The 21,602-nt window shown below is 36.6% G+C and overlaps 9 protein-coding genes across 9 annotated transcripts; 8 read left to right on the top strand and 1 right to left on the bottom strand.

Moving 5' to 3' along the window:
• Positions 1 to 87: 87 nt before the first annotated feature.
• On the top strand, positions 88 to 1,418 carry SPOG_01658 (iron-sulfur cluster assembly ATPase Nbp35). Its single transcript, XM_013166763.1, has one exon. The coding sequence runs from the start codon at positions 292 to 294 to the stop codon at positions 1,255 to 1,257; it is 966 nt and encodes a 321-aa protein (XP_013022217.1). The 5' UTR covers positions 88 to 291; the 3' UTR covers positions 1,258 to 1,418.
• Positions 1,419 to 1,421: 3 nt separating this feature from the next.
• Positions 1,422 to 3,733, top strand: SPOG_01657 (ribonuclease H70; the record flags this gene model as incomplete). The annotated part of the gene is made up of 2 exons (XM_013166762.1): positions 1,422 to 1,468; positions 1,524 to 3,733. The coding sequence occupies 2 exons, from the start codon at positions 1,422 to 1,424 to the stop codon at positions 3,496 to 3,498; spliced, it is 2,022 nt and encodes a 673-aa protein (XP_013022216.1). The 3' UTR covers positions 3,499 to 3,733.
• SPOG_01656 (19S proteasome regulatory subunit Rpn10) lies at positions 3,623 to 4,875 on the bottom strand. Its single transcript, XM_013166761.1, has 4 exons — positions 4,772 to 4,875; positions 4,584 to 4,730; positions 4,203 to 4,526; positions 3,623 to 4,152 (listed from the first exon to the last, which is right to left on the bottom strand). The coding sequence occupies exons 1-4, from the start codon at positions 4,795 to 4,797 to the stop codon at positions 3,900 to 3,902; spliced, it is 750 nt and encodes a 249-aa protein (XP_013022215.1). The 5' UTR covers positions 4,798 to 4,875; the 3' UTR covers positions 3,623 to 3,899.
• A 131-nt stretch (positions 4,876 to 5,006) lies between these two features.
• On the top strand, positions 5,007 to 7,873 carry SPOG_01655 (ATP-dependent RNA helicase Rpm2). Its single transcript, XM_013166760.1, has one exon. It carries the CDS (start codon positions 5,316 to 5,318, stop codon positions 7,320 to 7,322), a length of 2,007 nt encoding a protein of 668 aa, XP_013022214.1. The 5' UTR covers positions 5,007 to 5,315; the 3' UTR covers positions 7,323 to 7,873.
• Positions 7,874 to 8,650: 777 nt separating this feature from the next.
• SPOG_01654 (peptidase family C26 protein) lies at positions 8,651 to 9,412 on the top strand (the record flags this gene model as incomplete). Its single annotated transcript, XM_013166759.1, has 1 exon — positions 8,651 to 9,412. One exon carries the CDS (start codon positions 8,651 to 8,653, stop codon positions 9,410 to 9,412), a length of 762 nt encoding a protein of 253 aa, XP_013022213.1.
• Positions 9,413 to 11,723: 2,311 nt separating this feature from the next.
• On the top strand, positions 11,724 to 14,320 carry SPOG_01653 (COMT 2 protein). The gene has a single exon (XM_013166758.1). The coding sequence runs from the start codon at positions 13,186 to 13,188 to the stop codon at positions 13,954 to 13,956; it is 771 nt and encodes a 256-aa protein (XP_013022212.1). The 5' UTR covers positions 11,724 to 13,185; the 3' UTR covers positions 13,957 to 14,320.
• Positions 14,321 to 14,629: 309 nt separating this feature from the next.
• Positions 14,630 to 15,845, top strand: SPOG_01652 (potassium channel subunit). Its single transcript, XM_013166757.1, has one exon. It carries the CDS (start codon positions 14,749 to 14,751, stop codon positions 15,787 to 15,789), a length of 1,041 nt encoding a protein of 346 aa, XP_013022211.1. The 5' UTR covers positions 14,630 to 14,748; the 3' UTR covers positions 15,790 to 15,845.
• Positions 15,846 to 16,903: 1,058 nt separating this feature from the next.
• SPOG_01651 (siderophore-iron transporter Str3) lies at positions 16,904 to 19,021 on the top strand. The gene has a single exon (XM_013166756.1). The coding sequence runs from the start codon at positions 17,106 to 17,108 to the stop codon at positions 18,933 to 18,935; it is 1,830 nt and encodes a 609-aa protein (XP_013022210.1). The 5' UTR covers positions 16,904 to 17,105; the 3' UTR covers positions 18,936 to 19,021.
• Positions 19,022 to 19,443: 422 nt separating this feature from the next.
• On the top strand, positions 19,444 to 21,188 carry SPOG_01650 (ferric-chelate reductase; the record flags this gene model as incomplete). The annotated part of the gene is made up of 1 exon (XM_013166755.1): positions 19,444 to 21,188. One exon carries the CDS (start codon positions 19,444 to 19,446, stop codon positions 21,127 to 21,129), a length of 1,686 nt encoding a protein of 561 aa, XP_013022209.1. The 3' UTR covers positions 21,130 to 21,188.
• Positions 21,189 to 21,602: the final 414 nt, after the last annotated feature.

The raw sequence follows: 21,602 nt of genomic DNA, 5'->3' as shown, positions 1-21,602 counted from the left end.
TTTTGTGCTCTTCCTTATTCTTCCGTATCCGTCGCCACCTGCTTATACTTATATATTATTGAATAATCAAAACCTAAGCTTACAAAGCATCATCATCCATATATAAGGCTGCATAGTTCCTGCCAGAAGTGTAGTTCTGCATCCATAAAGAAATATTTTAAAAACGCTTTTTCATTCTTTTACTCTTTATTAAGCAGCAGTACCGAATAACTTTTAGGAGGAGTCTGAACCCGTTTTCGTTCTATACTAGTTATTGGTTGACTTAATCTTGAAATATAAAATAAAAAGAAAATGCAAATTCAAGAGACAAAGCCTATTGATGCTCCTGAGCATTGCCCTGGACCTTCTTCAGAAACTGCAGGATCAGCATCAGCTTGTGCAGGATGCCCAAATCAACAAATTTGCGCCTCCGCTCCTCGTGGAGAAGATCCAGATTTGCCGTTGGTAACGGAACGATTGAGTAAAATCAAACACAAGATCCTTGTGCTTTCTGGAAAAGGCGGTGTAGGAAAATCTACGTTTTCTTCTCAGTTGGCATGGGCACTATCTTTAGAAGAAGACAAACAAATTGGTTTAATGGACGTTGATATTTGTGGTCCATCGATTCCCAGAATCATGGGAGTCGAAAAAGAGGAGGCTCATCAATCTAGTGAAGGTTGGTCTCCAATCTATGTATGTCCTAATTTAGCGGTTATGTCGATCGGTTTTCTATTGCCTAGTGATGATTCATCAGTTATCTGGAGAGGACCCAAAAAGAATGGACTAATTAAGCAGTTCATTAAAGATGTCAACTGGGAGAATCTGGATTTTCTAATTGTGGACACGCCACCAGGAACTAGTGATGAGCATTTGTCTTTGGTTCAATTTTTCAAAAATGCAGGCATTGACGGCGCTATTGTCGTAACAACCCCTCAAGAGGTGGCTTTACAGGATGTTCGAAAAGAGATAGACTTTTGCAGAAAGGCTTCAATTCCTGTTTTAGGTATTGTGGAGAATATGAGTGGATTTGTGTGCCCTTCTTGTCGAAATAAGAGTAACATCTTTACTATTAATACTGGCGGTGGTGAAGCCTTAGCAAAAGAAATGAATGTTCCGTTCTTGGGACGTGTTCCTTTGGATCCTTCTATAGCTCGTTCTTGCGACTTCGGGAAAAGCTTTGTTGATGAATGCCCCGAATCGCCAGCGTCCGAAATTATAATTGATATAATAAACAGGGTGGATCAAAATTTACAAACAAAAAAAAGCTCTTCGCTGTAAAAGAATACTCATATTTGTAATAGTTATGAATATGGATATCATTGATGATAACGATAAAAAACAAGGGAAAACATTTAATAATCTGTTTATTGGGACATTGGTTTAAGTATTCAATCTAATCTTTTGTTAAAAACGCTTATGCATATAATATTAGCAAATCTATAATGAATGAAAACTCTCTATTTTCATCTTACTTACATAAATTTACCTTGTATTTCAGCTTAAGCTAAAAAGCCGAAGAATTTGAATTTTCTGTATAACATTAGGATATTACTGTGTGTATTTATGGATTATTATAACAAGTACATGTATAATATGCCTAAACACTGTGCAGACAAATTAATTTGTAGCGGAATCCAAATCATGGCAGCCGTTCAAATTGGGATAAACAAGGAAGAAACTATAGACGCTAAACATGAAAAACATCAGATGGAGAAAAAGCAAAAAAAATTGAAGCGAAAAGCAGAGACTGGCACTTCTTCAAGCGATTCATCGAAATCTGGTAAAGAGTCGCCGGACGAGAAAGATGAAGGCGAAAAGAAGAAAAAGAAGAAGAAAAAGCTGAAGAAGTCGAAACAACCACTTACCGACGAAAACTACCCAAGGTTGCAATCTACAGAAAACAACTTGCAAAAGCCTATAAAAATTGCAGATCTGCAAGAGCTTTTATTCTGGTGCCTCGCCGATGGACAAGCACCACCTTGGGTTTTGGTACGAAACAAACAACATATTCGTCGTGCAGTAGTTTTGCTGGTACCTGGTTTAGAACCTTCGCAATTTGGATTCAAACCAGTGAAGGGTGACAAGCGTTCGTTTTTGCTGCCTTCTCTTTTAAAGGATGCATGTCCCAGTGAACTATCAGACTTTGATGACATTTTTAAACAAGCATGGCCGACTCGATCTCCTGGAGACCGATATCGAGTATTCTCTCCTGTAAATGCTTTTTTGCAATCGGTTTTAAGCAATGAACAAAAAAAGAAGAGAGACCGAGAAATGAAATCCATGTCGAAGTCCAGTAAGCCGGAAGATTACCTCATGTCTTATGAGTCTTTTATTGAAGATGAATATCCTCTTCATCCTACCATCAATCTTGATTCAGAGCCCGTCGAGCTTCCTGATGGTTGGGTTGCTTCCAACGCCGATTTCCATCAACGCCCACAAAATACAATCATCATCGCTATGGATTGCGAGATGGTAAAGACTGAAAGTGGTTCCGAAATTGCTCGTGTGACCCTTGTCGATATGAAAAACGAAGTCTTGTATGATGAGCTAGTCAAGCCAGATTTCGCAATTACCGATTATGTGACCCAATTTTCTGGTATAACTGAGGAAAAACTGGCTCCAGTCACAACTAGGCTGGAAGATGTGCATACTTATTTACAGAAAACAATTGACAATAATGTGGTTTTACTGGGACATAGCCTTAACTCGGATCTCGGTTGCCTTCGTTTTGTTCATCCTCATATTATAGATACAGCTAACATCTATAATCACACACGTGGTCCTCCTTCAAAGCCGTCGCTAAAATGGTTGGCTTCGAAGTGGCTGCATAAAGAAATCCAGAAGGTTGGAGCTTTGGGTCACGATTCAGCAGAAGATGCCACGACGTGTATCGAACTTTTGAAATTAAAATTAAAAAATGGTCCTGGCTTTGGTTTGTTTAATCAAGATTTTGAATCTATTTTTCATCGCCTTTCACGACAGCAGCCTACACCATTAATTGGCGCAGTTGCTGACTATGGAAATCCGGAAGCCTGCATTGGAAAAGCGGCCCACAAAAACGTATCTTGTTCAAATGATGATGAAATTATCAGTGCTGCCGTTACTTTGTCTGATATGCACAACTTCGTTTGGGCCCGATTGCGGGAAGTAGAGCAGGTGGCTCGATGGAACGTTAATAGAGGAAATCAGAAACAAAACGATAGCACGGATTCTGATACAAGTGCTGGAGAGCAAGATAACGATGAAGTAAATCTTTCTCAAGCATTTGTTCACTTGAATAGAAGAATTCGACTTTTGTACGATTCTCTTCCAACTGGTACGCTTTTCATGATTTATACTGGAACAGGAAATCCTATAGAGATGTCTAGATTGAACGGGATTCGCCAAAACTTCCGAAAAGAGTATCAAACAAAAAAATGGGACGAGCTGTCAGTACATTGGACAGATGAAGAAAATGTAAAACTTATTAACTCCGTCGAAAGCACTCGGAACGGTCTTTCCTTTTTTACCATAAAGTAGAAAGGAATTTGGATTTTTTAGAGGTTTACAAGTCTGATGCTGGTTGTTTAGACCTTTTGTACAACACACATGAATAATCTATATCATGCGAGGTTTTTGGGTTTAATTACATTCATGGAATGTGGTAATCATTTAGATATACATAATACCTTTTGAAATTTTAGGATCAATGGTACGTGATTTTCAAGGAGAATATTAGAAAAGTAGTAGTAGTAAGTATCAAATTTCATAAACAAGTATTCATTCAAGAACATCAAGTTCTAACACATTTTCTAATTTGTACATGAAAATTATTTTCACGTATAAACAAAATTGATTTCGCCGTACCAATCAGTTTGTATTTTCGGATATGTCATAAGTAATAATAAGCATTCAACTAAAGACATGGAAATAAAGAAAGATTACTCTTGCATTTTTTTATCGCCTTGTTCTTCGGCTGGCTCGGATGGTTCAGCTGGTTTTTGAGCAGCAACTTCTTGACGAGCCCGTTCTTCGGCCATAGAAAGCTCCAAAGCCAAGGCCAACTCAGGGTCAAGGTTAGGATCAACACCATATTCGAATTGGCCTTGAGAAGCCGCAACTCCTTGTCCAATGGGAGATTGATTTACCAAGTCTGAGAGAAGTTGAGAGCTAGGGGGTACACTTACAAGATGGCTAAACATACGTTAGAAGGACTATTCTTTGTATAGCATAGTAAACCATACCAATTATCGTTAGAGTTTGCAGCTTCAATAAAACGCTGCAATGCGCCTTCGCTTTCAAGTTCTCCAATGTGGACAATATCAATAGCAATATTATTTTTCTTCATTCTCTTTGCCAAGCGTATTAAATTCTTTTCATCTTCAACGACAGGAGATCCAACGAACGCAACAATTCTAGGCCTTTGAGTCTTGTTTTCTCGATGCTTCAGGGCAAGCTGAGCAATTTGAATAGCGTCTCCGAACTTTGAGTCTCCACGAACAGGTAAATCGTGCATTGCTGACAAAAATTTACCATAATCTCTTGTCAACGTACTCAACACCTGAGGACTAAGACGCACAATGCTGTTAATAGACATGGATTTTACCAAATTATGAAATCCTTACTTATTGTCACCCATCGTCATCAAACCGCACATGGTTTCTGGATTATCATTGATTTTTTGATTAAAAATCAAATGCACACTGTCTTTTTGAGCTTCAAATCTATTGGGTATATAGTCTCCATTAATCATCCATTCAGAGTTATCAATTCTATAATTGTTAGAGTCAAAAATTCCTTGATTTTTGCATACAATAACATAGTAGCCTCCAGCACCATCTTGAATAGCTTCTATTTAAGATAACTTTAAAAAAATTTGGAAAAGTACAAGTAAGCTATGCTTGGTTAATAACAAAAGTGTGTCGCTGCTTCCATACAGGATTCTGGTATAACGACCAGGAGCGTGTTGCTATAATAAATCCACCGAGCTGTGTTGGGGTATGCTACCGTCCAATACATGTAAACAGTACATTTTGTTTTGTACTGTCTTTGTAGGTGCAGTTGCCGTGGAATTAATATTTTTTTTGTTTTTCATGGTATAAACTTAAATATATTCAAAGTTAAAAAAAGGGAACCGATGAAATACTCGCTACATAATTAGAAAAAGATCTGTAAGTGTTTTTATCAAAAAGTGTTTTAGTTGAACGCGATTGTAACGGCATTGAACGCGAAAAATACGAAATTTCATTCAGAAATTTTCAAATTTATGATATTGTGTGGATAAGGCTCCAATTTTTGGCTCAGTTCGCGTGTTAATTGACACTCTTTTTTGGGGATCTCAAATCAACCGTATTGAAATGAAATTTCCTTTCTTAATCAGCAAATTTCAATTTGGACGATGTTTTTCTTTTAAAAAGCTCTACAGCACTGTTCCGGGTAAGATACACAAACCAAATTTCTTGGCATATGACTCGCCAGGCAATATATTATGGAGGGTGGCATTGAAAGGAATGGAGACATATTTTACAAAGCAAAAGATTGAATATCCGACACAATACCTGCCATCGTTTCTAGAACGTTGCCGAAATGCAAAAGTAAATCAAGAGATTCCTTACTTTGAATTAAAAAAGAAGGTGCTAAGATCGTTAATCAAGTCTGGAAGTGGATTCTCGTCGGAGATTTACTACAGTAATCCTGAATACTTGGAGAAACCTGTGCATCGAAAAAATTTCACTTTTTATGTATCTCATCTTCAAGAAATCATTGCAGCTGAGTTTTTCAAATACGCAAGATACAAAGATATATTAGCAAACACCAATGTTGATCTACAGAGACAGCTTACTAAATTTACTAACCCTGGGGAGCTATATCCTGCTGCACGAAGCCAGAAGCGACACATCATTATGCACGTCGGTCCCACGAATAGTGGAAAAACCTATCATGCTTTGCAGCGCTTGAAACAGTCTAAAAGAGGTGTTTATGCAGGTCCATTGCGCCTCTTGGCTCATGAAGTTTATAATCGATTAAATGCGGATGGCATCAGGTGCAACTTGCTTACCGGTGAGGAAATCAGAGAACCACATATAGTTCCACATGTTGTATCATGTACTGTTGAGATGTGTAGCATTTACGATTCCTTTGAAGTTGCAGTTATTGATGAAATCCAGATGATTGCTGATCCCGACAGAGGTTTCGCCTGGACGAATTGTTTACTGGGGCTCCAGGCTAAAGAAATCCATCTTTGTGGAGAGGAAAGTGCTGTGAATTTGGTTAAATCTATCGCAAAGTTGACCAGGGATGATTTTACGGTCTATCGCTATAATCGTCTTAATCGTCTCAAAGTTGCCAAAGCTAGTTTGCGTGGCAAACTGAAGTTACAAGAGGGTGACTGTTTGGTAGCTTTCTCACGTAAAGATATTTTTGCTTTAAAAGAAAAGGTTGAGGAAAAAATGGGGAGAAGAGCTGCTGTGATATACGGCTCCTTACCTCCTGAGGTGCGCAATCAACAAGCCAGTTTGTTCAATTCTGAGGATCATGAAGAAAAAATATTGTTGGCATCAGATGCCATTGGAATGGGATTAAACCTAACGGTCAAACGGATCATTTTTCATAAACTTAAGAAGTTTAGTGGCACAGAGATGATTGACATTCCTATTCCTCAAGTGAAACAGATAGCTGGAAGAGCCGGCAGACACCAGGCAAATACGGATTCGGAACAATCGCCGGGTGTTGTCACAACTCTATATGACGAAGATTATGAAGCTTTAAAGCGCGCAATGAAGTTTCCTATAAAAAATTTAACTCGAGCTAGCATAAAACCGCCGGATTTTGTTTTTGAAAAGTTCTGCTCTCTCTTCCCGAATGAGGTTCCCGTACGCATGATTTTGGAACGCTATGCGAAACTTTTTAAAGTACAAGGTCCCTTTTCCGCATCCAATTTTAATGTGAATTTTTTCACTTTAGATTTGCTTGATACTGTGAAAGAATTAACGATAGAAGATAAAATTTCTTTGTTAGGAATACCAATTGCAAAACAAATGCCACAGGTTACTGAATTTGCTTACGAGATCGGAAAACACATTGCAAGTGGTAAGCGCATGCAGATATACGATCATCCTTATCTGCCACTGGATATAATTGATCGGGGGATTCCACGTACTAATGAAGCATTAATTGACCTAGAAAGACTTCATAAAAAGATTGTGGTATACCTTTGGGTTAGTCTTCGCTATCCAAATATAATATTACCAGAGGCGGCCTTAATGGCGAAAAAAATTACTGAAGAGTTGCTAGCAAGGGGTTTAGCACATATGAAGAGCTCTACTGAATCCTCTTCATCATCGGTAGTAGCTGTCGATAATTAGAAACAAAGAGAATTTTGTTTTTTTGTTTTATAGAAAAATGAAACTTCGATATTAGGAAACGTTTTCTTGGCTTTTTTTAAATGGTAACGTTTGTATTCATCTTTTGACAATATTCCTATCCCCAAACTTTCTAACTTTTTGAAAGTAAGCAAAAGTAAGTTGTGCTTTGGATTTTAGAGTCAAATACGAATATGTCTCTTATCCAATGATTCCGTTTGGTTTCGTTGATTTTCTTTTTAGGAATCCTCAGTCAACCAAAAATTTTCATGATCAAACGAAACATAACGGAAACCATATAAAAAGATAGTGAAAAGAAGGAAATACAAGTCTAAGCTATTTTAAAAGGAAAGGACATGGAATTTCAAACTTCTTTTTATTTCCTTTTGTTTATTTATTTACAGACAAAAGTTCGATGACACAATGTCACTGTTAGGAAGCAATCTATGTAGGGTGGGATGAGTCTTAGGTGGGGTATTCAAGGAATCATTGCCAAACAAAGGCACTTCAAGTAATTAAAGATCATAAAATAACGAAGCTTACCTTATACTGTGTTAATTTCCATTTACTCTTTTGTCTAAATTTTCCTATTTTCGTTTTAGGCGCTTGTGTGCAGTTTGTTGTTGCGTATGAAGGATGTATAGAAAATAAAAATGTACCATTATTCTGCAGATGTTACGCAACTTTTCAACAAGGCGCAAACTGCCATAGTAAACAGTCATAATCCCAAAAAATAAACAATAAGTTTGAATTTAAAGTAAGGAAGAGAGTACTGAGGATGCGAATTAGCCTGACGAGCGATTACGTAGAATGTGTTAATTATTGGCATTTTTTGCATTTTTCTGAACGCAGAAGCACGTGGTAAACAAAACGAACGGCATTTATTCGTGATTAGGCAGGTGGATGTTCTCATTTTAGGCGAAAATTAATCGTCTATCACGCATCCATCTCTATTGGTAACGCAAAAGTAACAAAACGTGCTCGGGTAGCAAACAAAGCAAAAAATGGTGTCAGTGCCGAGACGGAATTTTTAGAAAGAAGTATATATAGACGTGTACCACTGAACTTATTCCAGTGAAAACGTATAGAGATAATCAGTGTAAGGGGACTGTTATATTCTCGTTAAAACCTGTCAAAGGGAGTGAAAGCGTAATCGTGTTTCACATTAATAAATAGATATCTAGTGGGATCTATCGCTACTGTATTTTAATTATTTATCTATTTATAATACTTAAAAAAGAATCTCTACTTTGGCTTAGACACTGCTTGTCTCTTTCTTTCTTTCTTTCTTTCGTGTCTGTCTTTTCCTTTAAAACTTTGGTTTTAAATTCATGATTAGGCCTACAATTATTCTTAGTGTTGGATATGCCAATCATCTTCCATTGTACGTTGAAGCAATCGTCAAAGCGGGTGGTACTCCCATCGTCATCTATCCCGGCTTGCCCAAAAGCAAAATCCCCACCCAGGTGGACGGAGTCATCCTAGCGGGAGGAGAGTCTGTTCATCCTAGTCGGTATGGCGAAGAGTATAAGCCTAATGTGCCAATTAGTATGGATCTGGTCAGAGATGACCTCGAATGGGCCATTGTTGACTTTGCCATGAAACGTCATCTTCCTATCTTGGGCATTTGCCGTGGATGCCAGCTACTTAATGTCTACTTTGGTGGCTCGTTGCATCAGCAAGTCTCACATGCGGGCTACAATGATGTTCATCGCCCTGAGAAAGGCAAGGATTATTTGGCCCATAAGGTTGTTGCCCACTCCGGTCACCTCCTTTCTATTTTAGGACCTAAGCCAGTTTTCGTAAACAGCATTCATGATCAAGGTATTCATACGGTTGGAATGGGTCTCAAACCAACTGTATTTGCGGAAGACGGTCTTTGTGAAGGCCTTGAATCAGTTGACGGTAATGTCCTTGGCATCCAATGGCATCCTGAAGCTATTCTCGAAAAACAGCCTCATGCTCCTTCAGTATTTCGCTATGTTGTCGAAGTCGCTAAATCTAAGATGATCCAAAAATCTACTATATCCAATGTTTTGCCGCTCTGCTCCCCTGCTGTTCCTCAACCCAGTGCCATTCGTACTGGTCCTTAGGTGCTTGCCTTGCCTTTTCTCTCTTTCATCTGATCTCATGATTTTTGGCTTTGTTGTATATTTATCCATTTCGTTTTATTTATTGAGTCCTCAGCCTGTTAAGGATTTATGATAATGCCATTCTCTATGAATGTGTAACTATTAAATTTTCGTTGTTCAATCAAAAAAGTTGGGTTTACTTATTTTCCTGCATAATATAGGAATGCTAGTGTACTATTAAATATTTATATAATCTTTATTACAAAAGGGCCGTACAAGAAAGGCAGTTTGCAAGCTTGTGACGATGTCTGTTTAAGTAAAAATTTGAGTTATAAAATTTACAAAGTTTAATAATTTTCATTGAACCCCTTGTTTGGTATCAATTTATGTCTACTTTACGAATCTATTCTTCCTCAAGAAACTGACAGTTAACCGTCCAAACACCTCTCATACAAAGAGCTTATAAATATCCGCTGATAATCACTTTGAAAGGTTCAAAGCTGGATTTTCTTAGTCTAATGTATTGATAAAGTTTCTATTTTGACTTCTCTAAATCAAAACCAGCTTCCAATGTTGACGTTTTGTATGGAATATTCATCACCAGTGAGCTTCATAATACTGAAATGAATTTTTAATAGGAAGGCTTATGAAGTTGCAATTCACTTGAAGATGCTACAATTGGTCCTTATATTATCTAGACAACATATGTATGAGATCTCTTCAATATTCTTTTTAGAAGAAGAGATGGCTTTTTTTAAATTGGTAACTTTTATTTCTCGATAAATTAGCTATGGAATTCTACGTATAGAAGCCGACTTTATCAGTTTTAGCCTCCATTGTATGTTTGCCTTTACGCTTCCAAAGAAGTCAGTACTAATATCAAGTACTATATGGTAGGGATTATCCATGTAGTCGTTGAAAAGTGTTTCTATCCTTTATCAGGAATCTCGCAAGCAATTCATCGTTTCGAATTGAGAAGCGGAGGAGTGAAGAAATCACGAAGTATCTAAAATTCAGATCGTTCGACTACTGGAAATATGGTAGACTTGTGCTGCCGAATGAATCTGGAATAGAACAGGAACTTGAGAAAAGTAACCAATGAATGTGCTAGCAGATTACATTTATTGTGCGAGAGATCTGTTGCCAAAATCAGAAGCCACCCACTATCCAGCACATAGCTATGCGTATCATTGCTGTGTTCTTGATGTTAATATTCACTCCCACCCAAGGACTTTATTGCACATTCTTATAGCTCTTGTGAAAATCAATAATTCATTAACCTGGGAAAGGAAAAAAAATAGTTATTTTAATTTCTCGATATTCTTTCAATCTCTTATAACGTTAAAGACGAGTGGAAGAAATGATATAATATGCTACTATCCAAAAGGGTTCGTCGATAGTCTTTGAGAAATATCCTTGCTCTGTCAAGTTCTTTCGGGTTGATCCTTAAATATTGATCTCATTGTTTGTCTCAAATTGGCTTATGCGGTTGCACTTATGGTTGCTGAAAGTACTTTAATCTGCAAGTACGATGAGCTTGGTACAACTTATCTCTTCACTGATATCGAGCGTTTATGTCCCCTACTACTTTTTTTTTTGAATTACCTATACTTCCGGTGCTTCACAGCCTTATCGTTTTTTTGGATAGTTCCATGCTTTATATAAAAGGTGTGTTATATATGAAGTGCCTTGACATTGCATTTCATGTTGGACAATTAAGACAGATAATTTCGTGAAGCTAATAATGAGTTTCAGAGAATCTCTTTTAAGAAATCCATCAAAAATGACGACAAGAAGCCGGTTTCGAACGTTTGTGAAACAAGGTCAAGCAATTTTATGATACCTTCCATTCATAGACTAGACCGGTTGTTTAGAGAGTATATTCCATCAAGTTAGAATCATATTGGATAGATAAAGTTGCAAAGTTGGCGACAAGGACCTCTATATCCCCAAGGGCGTACAAGAGAATTCGCTCATGCTCTAGAACTTTTACTAGATATTTCTTATCGAGTTCATCCGGACGGCAGTTTCACTCATTTAAGAGAATGTGGATATTCCTTTTCATAAACTTCTATTGTTTGTCTAACCTTCCTCGCCAGTGTTTTTATAGAAGTTTCATTTCTGAGTTAAATAAAAAATAACTTTTATTGAAAACTTAAGCTATTTCCGACCTTTATACTCGAAACTTTGTGTTGATGCTGAATGGAAGAGTTCTAGGTCGTAGCTTAGATATTCTAAGCGCATCCTGTATTCTAAATCAACGAAGATGGTATGTTCATTTACAATTCATTAGAAAGACAATCTCTGTCTTTGAGTATGAATGTTCTTACTGAAAAAAAAAAAAAAAAAAAAAAAAAAAAAAAAAAAAAAAATTTAACTCGACGTTTTCAAATAAAAAATAGATGAAGAGTAGCCAACGTCAAGCTCTTAGGATTCTAATGATTTCATTCATTTCAGGTTTTTCCATGGAAAATGAACCAAAACTATCTGTTATGAGCCGAAAGCTCCAAGGGTCTTAAGTAGCTCATAAAGAGAATATAAAAAGAGCAAACGCTTGTAGAGTTTGAACATGAACTCAACATCGTTCTTCATGATTGATGAGACTGATTGCAGCGAGAAGACCATGGCCAAAACTATGTAGTTCTTCAGCCTTGCTTCCTCTAAACTTTTCATTCCTTTTGCCCGAATCTTTTTTACTGGTCAACATAATTTTCCCGTGTCATATCACCATACTAAGCAAAAATGAAAAGAGATAGACCCAATGGAACATGGATTCCCAGTGTGCTTATTCCCATTAAGGAATTCCGAGAGCAGAATCCCTTTCTAAGAAGGAGCTATGTCCTGAAACTTTCAATCAGTCATTGGAAACTCGGATGGCTGCAAAGGCTCTAGGTAAGGATTTTAATCGTTCAACGTACAAAAACCACTCGCCGTTTTTTCACCACCTTAGTTGTACCTTGAAAGCCATCGACCGAGCATAATCAAAGGGATAGGGAGAATACTTACCTGTCAAATACTTTTCTCGGTCATGTATAGCATCCTCCATCGTATGGATTTTTTTCTTTCATTGTATTATACTTACTAGGCAGTGTTTTCATGAAGCAAAATTGAAACCAAATCAGGAATGCGACCCCTTCGCTATTGAAAACTCAAGCCTTCATTTTCTTTTCTTTCAATCCATTTCTATTTATTCCATATCCTCCTCATTTCGTTTATCGTAGCTGTTGCGTATGATAAGCCAATGTTTCTCCAGGTCAAACAAACATGTCCTTATTTTTTATTTCAAAGAGGTGATTAAAACGCAAGAAAGAAATTAGTAAATAAAAAAATTATATATATATATAAGCAATCCAAGCCTGCGACTTAAAACTCCTGGTGTTTTGGCATGATGTTTTGGGGGCATTTATGCGAAATGTGGGGCTTAGGTTAAATCTGATCTGATTAGAGCTAAAAATCATCTTATCTGATGACTACGAAATGTTTATCAGATCAATAGCCATTGGCTAACGCTTCCGCTTAAATTTGCAAGTTTCTCTCTTCATGGGAAATTCGGGAATAACCTTGCGTTATCGAATGAGTTATCTTCAATGAAACAAAGGTTCAAAGATCCCTCGAACATTCCGAATCCACGTTCTGGTATCATCTTATTTCACCACAAAGTCTCAAACGATCAACGTCATTTAAGTTTCCACCGATTGCAATAAAAAAGGTATAAAAAGGGCTCCATTCACGACTTCGGTCTTCATACAATTGGGACTCTTTTTACTTTTTTTATCTGATTTTTCTGTAACAAAATGACTGGTGAATACGGAAAAGAAAAAGCTCTTATTAACCATCTATTCTCTTTGCCTCCTGAGAAATTGGATGCAATTCGTGGAAAACCTGACTTGGTTTTAAATGCCATTGATGATTTTCAGGAAAGTACAAAGACCCATTACATGGATATTGGCCAAGTAAAGGGTCAGATTATTGTGAATAAAATCCAAGAAAAAAAGCCGAAAGTTACGGTTGAATTAGGGGGCTATCTTGGCTACTCTGCTATTTTATTCGGTAAAGAGCTTTTACAAGATCCTGCTGCTCATTACTATAGCCTTGAAGTGAACCCTACTTTCGCCGAAATGGCTTTCAAGGTGATTGATTTAGCGGGACTTTCTCATAAAGTGACGGTCCTTGTAGGCTCTGCGACGGAATCTTTGGTTGCTTTGCAACAAAAACTTCGTAAAGATGTCTCTGGTTCCCATGCATTTGATTTTGTTTTTATTGACCACTGGAAAGATCTATATGTTCCTGACTTGCGAGTGATGGAATCCTTGAATTTAGTCGCACCAGGAACTATTTTGGTAGCAGACAACATCTACATCCCTGGGGCTCCAGAGTATGTCGAGTATGTACAAGGCAGTTCAGACTACAAGCATGAGCACAATGCCAGAGTTCGCAATGTAAATGGATATGACTATATTGGAAGATGGGATATCTTGTATGACTCGAAGACCGTACCTGTCGAACTTCATGGAAGAAAGGATGCTCTTGAAATCACATACTGCACTGGATATACTGAAAAGTGATAAAATGAACCCTTCGAAGTGAGCTATTTAGACTCTTACTACACTCATTCTTTTGCTTTGTTACGTTTGTTTTGAGACATGTATAACATTTTTAATATAGTTTAAAACGATTTCTCTTTAAATGGATTATCCTAAAAAAGCTTGTTTGATATATAAAACATATGCTCATCAGTAGTCATGTTCATAGGTAGCTTTTGGCTTTCAGGACCTTTGTTGCGTAGACGATACCATATTCATCATTTTGGTTAACCTTTCATATATGCCCATTGCGAGTTTCTATATGCTCATCAGCTAGAAATGAATTGCAGCAAAGAGCAAAATTTGAAAATGAAAAAACAACCACGTACAGCACTATACATCTACCTATTCCTAAATGAAAAGCAATAGAAAGTCGACGTAAAAATGGCATAGTTGATAATATTTCTACAGTTCTTTCTTCTCTTTTCCTACGGGGATACTTGCGAGTACAACACTAACTACATGTTCCTTTTATAAAAAGATTTTATTTATGAATGCCAATAATTAAAAGTACAGAGATTCCATACTCGCTATGCTAGCTATAAACTTAAACTATGCAGAAAACCGACGAACTTCTTTGCTGATATTGCGTCAAAGGGCTGTATAATCTGTGCCGTTTTGCTTACTAAGCATAACGACATATCTAATCACATGACCATTCCTTTGTCCAGTTTGAAAGATAAGCTAGCTCGCAGTAGATACCATTGTTTTATATACATATGTAGTTCTTTGCTACTAATCCACCACCAACAACAAATTGTCATCACCCTTACTATGGCTTCCAACTATAAAACAGTTCATTTTGATCCCAAAAACATGCAGTTTCGCTTCCTTGGTCCTTCTGGATTGCGAGTTTCTGCTTTTTCTTTAGGAGGTTGGTTGACTTATGGTAATACTGGATATGATATTGAACATACAAAAAAGTGTCTCAAGCAAGCATGGGATTTGGGTATTAATACCTTTGATACTGCAGAGGTTTATAGTCAGGGAAACTCGGAAATTGTTATGGGAAAAGCCATTCAAGAGCTAGGATGGAATCGTTCTGAATACGTACTGATTACAAAAGTATACTTCGGAGCTGGTCCAAAACTCCCCAATACCACCGGTCTTTCTAGAAAACATATCATCGAAGGTGTTTATGGTTCATTGAAGAGACTCGATACGGACTATGTGGATGTGGTAATGGCTCATCGTTATGATCCTTCCGTACCCATGGAAGAGATTGTCCGAGCTTTTACACATCTCATCCATGAGGGTAAAACTTTCTACTGGGGTACCTCTGAATGGAGCGCTTTTGAAATCGAGCATGCTCACCACATTGCTACCAAGTACAGCTTGATTGCCCCCATTGCTGATCAACCTCAATACAACTATGTGACTCGGGATCATCTTGAAAAGGATCTACTTCCTCTTCAACAGATCTATGGCTACGGTTCTACTGTTTGGAGTCCATTGAAATTTGGCATCCTGACTGGTAAGTACAACGATGGAATTCCCGAAAATTCTCGTCTTAATACAACTGGTAAACAGTTCGCAGCGCACGTGGATTCACAGGAAGGAAAGACGCAAATTCAACAAGTTCGCCAAGTTAGTAAAATTGCAGAGAGAATTGGTGCGACTCCTGCTCAATTTGCCCTTGCATGGACTTTGAAAAATCCTCATGTGTCTACTACTATCTTGGGTGCTAGCAAGCCAGAGCAAATTATTGAGAATGTCAAGGCCTTGGAATTTGTCGATAAGTTGACTCCTGAAATCTTGAAGGAATTGGACGAAATTTTGAACTTTACACCTTTGGATGTCCAATATCGCCATTAGCTATGTCGATGGTATATGAACGATTGACGATTCATAGTTTTTATATAGAAAATTTGAAGTTCTTACCAAAACGAGGGTGTTTGCAATATCCATACTAGACGTATTACAAAAGTATTCTTAGTTTCTGAAAGGTTTACCATTTTTCTGAAATGCGATGGTTTTAAATCAATAAAACGGTTCCTATAGAGAAAATTCCCGATTGTGTGAATCTTGTTGGTTTTGTTTACATTTCTAACGATCTTGCAGACGATAGAATCACTTTCATTTCATCTTGTTTGTTGTTGAAATTTTTGCTAACGGAAACATCCTTCATTTCTTCTGACCCTTGAAAGATTATGTAGATGCTCTATAATAAAATTGACAAATTTACCGTTAGAATTTTGAAAGAGAATAACTACAAAGTCCTATAGCGTTTCTTCTAGTTTTACTTGGCTGCTAATCGGACGTCTGAATATAAAGGAATTCAGTTCTTGTATTTAAACTTGTGTTTACCCCCTTTTGCTCATGAACTAACTTTTTTTTTTGATTTCTGAAACAAAACGAGATTTTATTTTTATCTGATAAAATTCCGTCCCTAATCATACCTTTCCGACTCACTACCTTAAGTCTTGATTCTGATGGTTAGTGAAAATCTTATTTTGCTTTATCAAACAAACAAAAGACTAAATTTCGATAAACCTGTTCCAAGGTCGTCATATATAGAAACAAGACACGTCTAGCATACAAATTGGAATATTAATTTCGCTAACGTGAGTTTGAAATTGTACCGTCATATGATAAGCCATACTAGGTAATTTACAAATAGAAAATCCGTCATAATAAAACAGCCCTTCATTTAAGGTAGAATCCCCTTTCTAAGATACTTTTAGTTCCTTCATAGAAAACGAAACCAAGTACCCTGTAAAGTTGAGAAAGTCAAAAGAATGTTTTCTAGTTATGATAAATAGACCGTAAACTACTATGCTTTAAACCAGACAAGCTTTTGTTTACGATTAAGATATGTAAAAATTAAGCACGCAGGCCGATAGTGACCTTTAAGGAACTATCTTAAATAGTCAGAATGGAACGATGCAAATTTGGACTTTTGTATTTTCCTTTTACATTCCAATCATAAGTTTCAAAGGCCCCTCAATTGCGAAATGAAAACTTTTTACTGTTTCATGATTTTTCCGAAACTTGATAATCAGATAAATAATGGCCAAACATCTGATTACTTGTATCTGATAAAACCACATCTGATAACTATATATACAAAGTTGTCGCTGTTTTGTTTTGCTTAGAAAATATAAATATATACGCTCAGAGTTCACACAAGGATGAAACAAAGCAGTGAAACGGAAGATCCTCTAAGAAAAGGTAAAGAGATAGAGACTGAAAAGTTTCCGCTTAATTCCGTAACCCTTCTTGCTCAAGGGTATAAAGATGACAAGGAAACTTACTTTCAAAAGCGCGGTGTCATCAAGATTGAAGAAACCAGAAAATACATAAATCGCAGCAAAAAAGGGAAATTATTGGCTTATACTTTTGGATTTTCAATCTTGGTATGTGCTTGGGCTTATGCTATTCAGTCTTCGACAACCAGCAGTTATCAAGTTTATGCGACTTCCTCTTTTAATCGTCAGTCTCTAGTGTCTACTCTCGAGATTGCAACATCCGTTATTTCTGCAGTATGCAAGCCAATTTTGGGCAAAATTTCAGATGTTACATCTCGACCCCTGACATATGCGTTCGTTTTGATGCTATATGCGATAGGCTTCACTGTAATTGCTTCCAGTAAAACTATCTCAGCTTACGTTATTGGTACTGTGTTCGTTGCAATTGGTGGTTCAGGATTGGACTTTTTAAACAGTGTCATCGTTGGCGACTTAACACCTCTAAAATGGAGAGGATTTGCAACTTCAATCCTTTCTACTCCCTTCATCTTTACTGTATGGTTTTCCGGACTTATTGTTCAAGGAATTTTGGATCATAATTGGAGATGGGGTTACGGAATGTTTGCTATCATCATGCCGGTTGTTCTTGTTCCAGCAATTGTTATCCTGTCGTATCTCGAACGTTCTGCTGTTGCGGAATTCAAGTCAAAAAAAGAAGAGTGCCCTACCGAGAATATTACAAAGTCTTCTAAACTCCGAAATGTTTATCAGGCGCTTCTTGAAGTCGATGTTTTTGGTTTAATCCTTCTTGGTTTTGGTTTTTCTTTATTGCTCCTACCATTTTCATTAGTTAGCTATGCAAAGAATGGATGGAGAAATCCAAGTATGATTGCAATGATAATCGTTGGTGGAATTATCTTAATTATTTTCGGTCTATATGAGCTGTTCTTGGCCCCTTATCCCTTATGCCCTCGTCGTATTCTTTTCAATAAAACATTTATGATGGCAGTTGTAATCGATTTCTTTTATTATTTTGGTGGTTACATTCAATCCTTGTACCAAAACACTTACATTTGGATTATCAAAGATTGGTCATACAGAGACTTGTCTTACTTTTCCAATATAATGACGGTTGCATTATGCCTTTTCGGTTTACTTGCTGGTGTCATTCATAGATCAACGCATCGTTATAAATTCCTACAAATTATTGGTTTAGCAATTAAGATCGTTGGCTATGCAATTTTGGTAAGACCTGGACGTGCAACAACGAATACTGTAAGCTTGGCATTTTCGGAAGCTTTAATAGGTTTGGGCGGTTCATTCAGTGTCGTTGGAACCAGTGTTGCTTCCCAAGCTAGTGTCCCTCATCAAGACCTAGCTACAGTCATTTCAACGCTTAATTTATGGACACAAATTGGTGGCGCGATTGGATCTGCAATCGCTGCCCCTATATATTCCAGCAAAGTACCAAAGTATTTACGTGAATACATGCCCTCTAACGTTACTCAAGCTAATATCACATCTTTCTACAGCAATACAGACCTTATACGAGAATATCCAATGAATAGCGATATTCGTCAAGGTGCCATTAATGCTTATTCCAAGTCTATGTTCTATTTATATGCACCGGCCTTAGGAATATCCTTTATATCTTTCATAGCAGCATTTTTTCAAACTAATTATTTCCTTGGTAATCAACAAAATGCAGTTGAAGATTCTGAAGAACCTGACGAGAGAAGAAGGGATCATAAGATCGAGCAACTGTTGGTTTAATAAACTTTATGGCAAATGGGGAAATCTGTTGGTTTTTATATAACTTATACACAAAGCTTAATCTAATAACCAAATAATAAAGTGACTAATTTTTTTTGATATAAGTAAACTTCTAAACTGTCATGAAAGCCGGAAGAATTTGAGCTTTTTGAAAAAGGCTTAATGTACTATAATACGGAAATTTTCCTATTTATTTATTTTTGCAAACAGGTTCCAATGTCAAATGACGAGAAGAGTTGTTTTTCATGAGATTCTTCAAGTAACCACATCAAATCAGATTAAGTAACATTACGTTATCTGATGGCTTATCTGATCGGAATTATCTGATCGGATTAACACCGTTGACTGTGAGTATATAAACAATATAAGCTGCATTTTCATAAAAAAACGAAACCCAAGTGTTTCTTCTTTAAATGCGAACGAACTAAAGCGTCAGGTATTGCAATTAAATTTATAGAAACAGTACTAAAAACAACTTACCTTGTACATTGGGTTCTATAAAGATATTATGACTATTTCAATTCATGACAGATGGACTGTTGGAGCAATCATTTTAATTATTTCACTCTATTTTATTTTTGTATTATTTTTCTCTATTGAATATGTGAGAGCTTATCGAAAGTCTAATAGTTTTCAAAAAACCTTAGATTGTCAAATTACTGAAGGTGTTCGCGAGAAAATATATCTCTCCATACGAAATGTTTATGGCTACCTACTTACCCATAAAAGTTTATTAAATGTTCTTATGTATATCTTTGTTATTTTAGTTTCCATTCCTTTTGTTGGGTTACAAACCAGAAATGAGATAAGCCCAAAAGACTGGAATTTAATCGGCATAGCCGCTAGATTGGGGTTTCTTGCGTCGGGATTGTTTTTCATATCATTCTTTTTCAGCTTAAAAAACAACCCTTTTTCTTTGATGCTTTTTTCGTCTCATGAAAAGATGAATTACTTACATAGACAATTGTCAGTTATCGCACTATTTATTGGCATAATTCATGGGATTTTGTTTGTTGTATGGTCAGCTCGAAACTTCAAGCCATTACTTACAGACAGAATTACTTTGTACGGATATGCGATTGGCTGTTTGATTATTGTCATCTTTGTTAGCAGTCTTCCTTATTATAGAAAGCGATATTATGAATTTTTCTTTGCGATTCACCATTTTTGCAGTGCTGGCTTCATAATATTGATTTGGCGGCATCACCCAGCGTCAATCAAATATATGAGACTCTGTATGTTTATGTATCTCTTTGACCGATGCTGTCGAATCTTTCGTAGCATCTTAAATCGGTGTCAATTTGAGTCTTTTATTATAGACGACGATTTAATTTACATGAAAGCACAGAAACCAAAGCATTCTTTATTTTCTTTGCCTTGGGCCGCCGGAAATCATATTTATATCAATATACCTTTCTTAAGCTATTGGCAAGTACATCCTTTCACAATGGTCAATGTCCCTACGGATGATTGCATTGAGCTTATTGTCGTCGTTCGTTCAGGTTTCACAAAACGTTTAGCTGATTACCTTCAATCGGCCAACTGTGCTAATCTTGAATCTAACCAGGATTATGTGGCTCTACAGGTTAGCAAGTTCCGGAATTACTCAACAATTATAGAGCCAGAGAGGCAACGAAATATTGATTGCTTAATTCACTTACCATCAAATAATTCCCATATGAGTTTAACGGCTTTAGTCGATGGACCTTACGGACCAATAAGTAATCCTTGTACAATCTACTCTTACGTTTTGCTAATATCAGGAGGTGTTGGTGTATCATATTCTATGCCAATCTTACGAGATTTACTAACTCGAAAATCGAGAGCCATATCAATTAAATTTGTTTGGAGTTGCCGTTCTGTGAAGTTATTAGAACTCTTGTATAGGATACTTGAATACTCTTTGCATCAAATCCATATTAAATTGGAGATAATTTGTCATTTGACATCTAGCATTCCTCATCGTGAACTTTCAACACTATCCTCAAAACAATTTGGTCATTCCAGACTCGAAATTATTGATGAAAGACCAGACTTCAATTTGTACATTAAGAGATTCGCAGAAGAAGTCAAAAATCAAACATCCTGCTTGGCTGCATGCGGATCAAATACCTTGCTAAAGACTGTTAAAAGCTCTGTTACTGGAAACCTTTCCTCGACAAGCGATATATTCCAGCATTATGAAGAGTTATAAGATGATCACGATGCGAAGGAAAATTCCACAAGAATAAGCTATATCTTTATTCATTTATGAAGACACTTTAATGTATTTTCTGATTGTATTTCTTTGGATATTTTCGACATTCATCATCATGCTGATTTAATAATTTTGCATAATTAATTGATAGAAAATCATTTACTATCATATATTGGGGTTTGTGGTATATATATTTTGCGAGACGGCTATAGCTAAAAGTATTGTGTCTCAAATTCAGTAGGAAGTAAGCTTACGTTGTTTATCTGATCCTCAAAGATATAAGTTTAAGTTAAAATTATAAAAGTGATATTTGGCTATTGAGCCTTTTACTCTTACTTCGAAGTAGCATTAGGATTATACATCAAAATCTAGAGAGACCAATTATCAAGCAATACATCCTTTTCCATGCCAACATTACATTAAAAAATTGCAATTGTAATAACGACTGATATTAATAAATCGAATACTAA

This window comes from Schizosaccharomyces cryophilus (assembly GCF_000004155.1).
Source record: "Schizosaccharomyces cryophilus OY26 unplaced genomic scaffold supercont4.2, whole genome shotgun sequence".
Taxonomy (NCBI): Eukaryota; Fungi; Ascomycota; class Schizosaccharomycetes; order Schizosaccharomycetales; family Schizosaccharomycetaceae; genus Schizosaccharomyces; species Schizosaccharomyces cryophilus.
This window is presented reverse-complemented; position numbering and strand designations above follow the sequence as displayed.

What these genes read in the sequence shown, in the direction of transcription:
- SPOG_01651 (XM_013166756.1), top strand. Translation starts at nt 17,106, where the DNA reads ATGAAACAAAGCAGTGAAACGGAAGATCCTCTAAGAAAAGGTAAAGAG.
- SPOG_01655 (XM_013166760.1), top strand. Translation starts at nt 5,316, where the DNA reads ATGAAATTTCCTTTCTTAATCAGCAAATTTCAATTTGGACGATGTTTT.
- SPOG_01658 (XM_013166763.1), top strand. Translation starts at nt 292, where the DNA reads ATGCAAATTCAAGAGACAAAGCCTATTGATGCTCCTGAGCATTGCCCT.
- SPOG_01652 (XM_013166757.1), top strand. Translation starts at nt 14,749, where the DNA reads ATGGCTTCCAACTATAAAACAGTTCATTTTGATCCCAAAAACATGCAG.
- SPOG_01656 (XM_013166761.1), bottom strand. Translation starts at nt 4,797, where the DNA reads ATGGTGCTGGAGGCTACTATGTTATT. An exon ending in ATGACGATGGGTGACAATAA is followed by an intron (nt 4,527 to 4,583) that starts GTAAGGATTTCA and finishes TGTGCGTCTTAG; the next exon opens with TCCTCAGGTGTTGAGTACGT. An exon ending in GCAAACTCTAACGATAATTG is followed by an intron (nt 4,153 to 4,202) that starts GTATGGTTTACT and finishes ACGTATGTTTAG; the next exon opens with CCATCTTGTAAGTGTACCCC.
- SPOG_01653 (XM_013166758.1), top strand. Translation starts at nt 13,186, where the DNA reads ATGACTGGTGAATACGGAAAAGAAAAAGCTCTTATTAACCATCTATTC.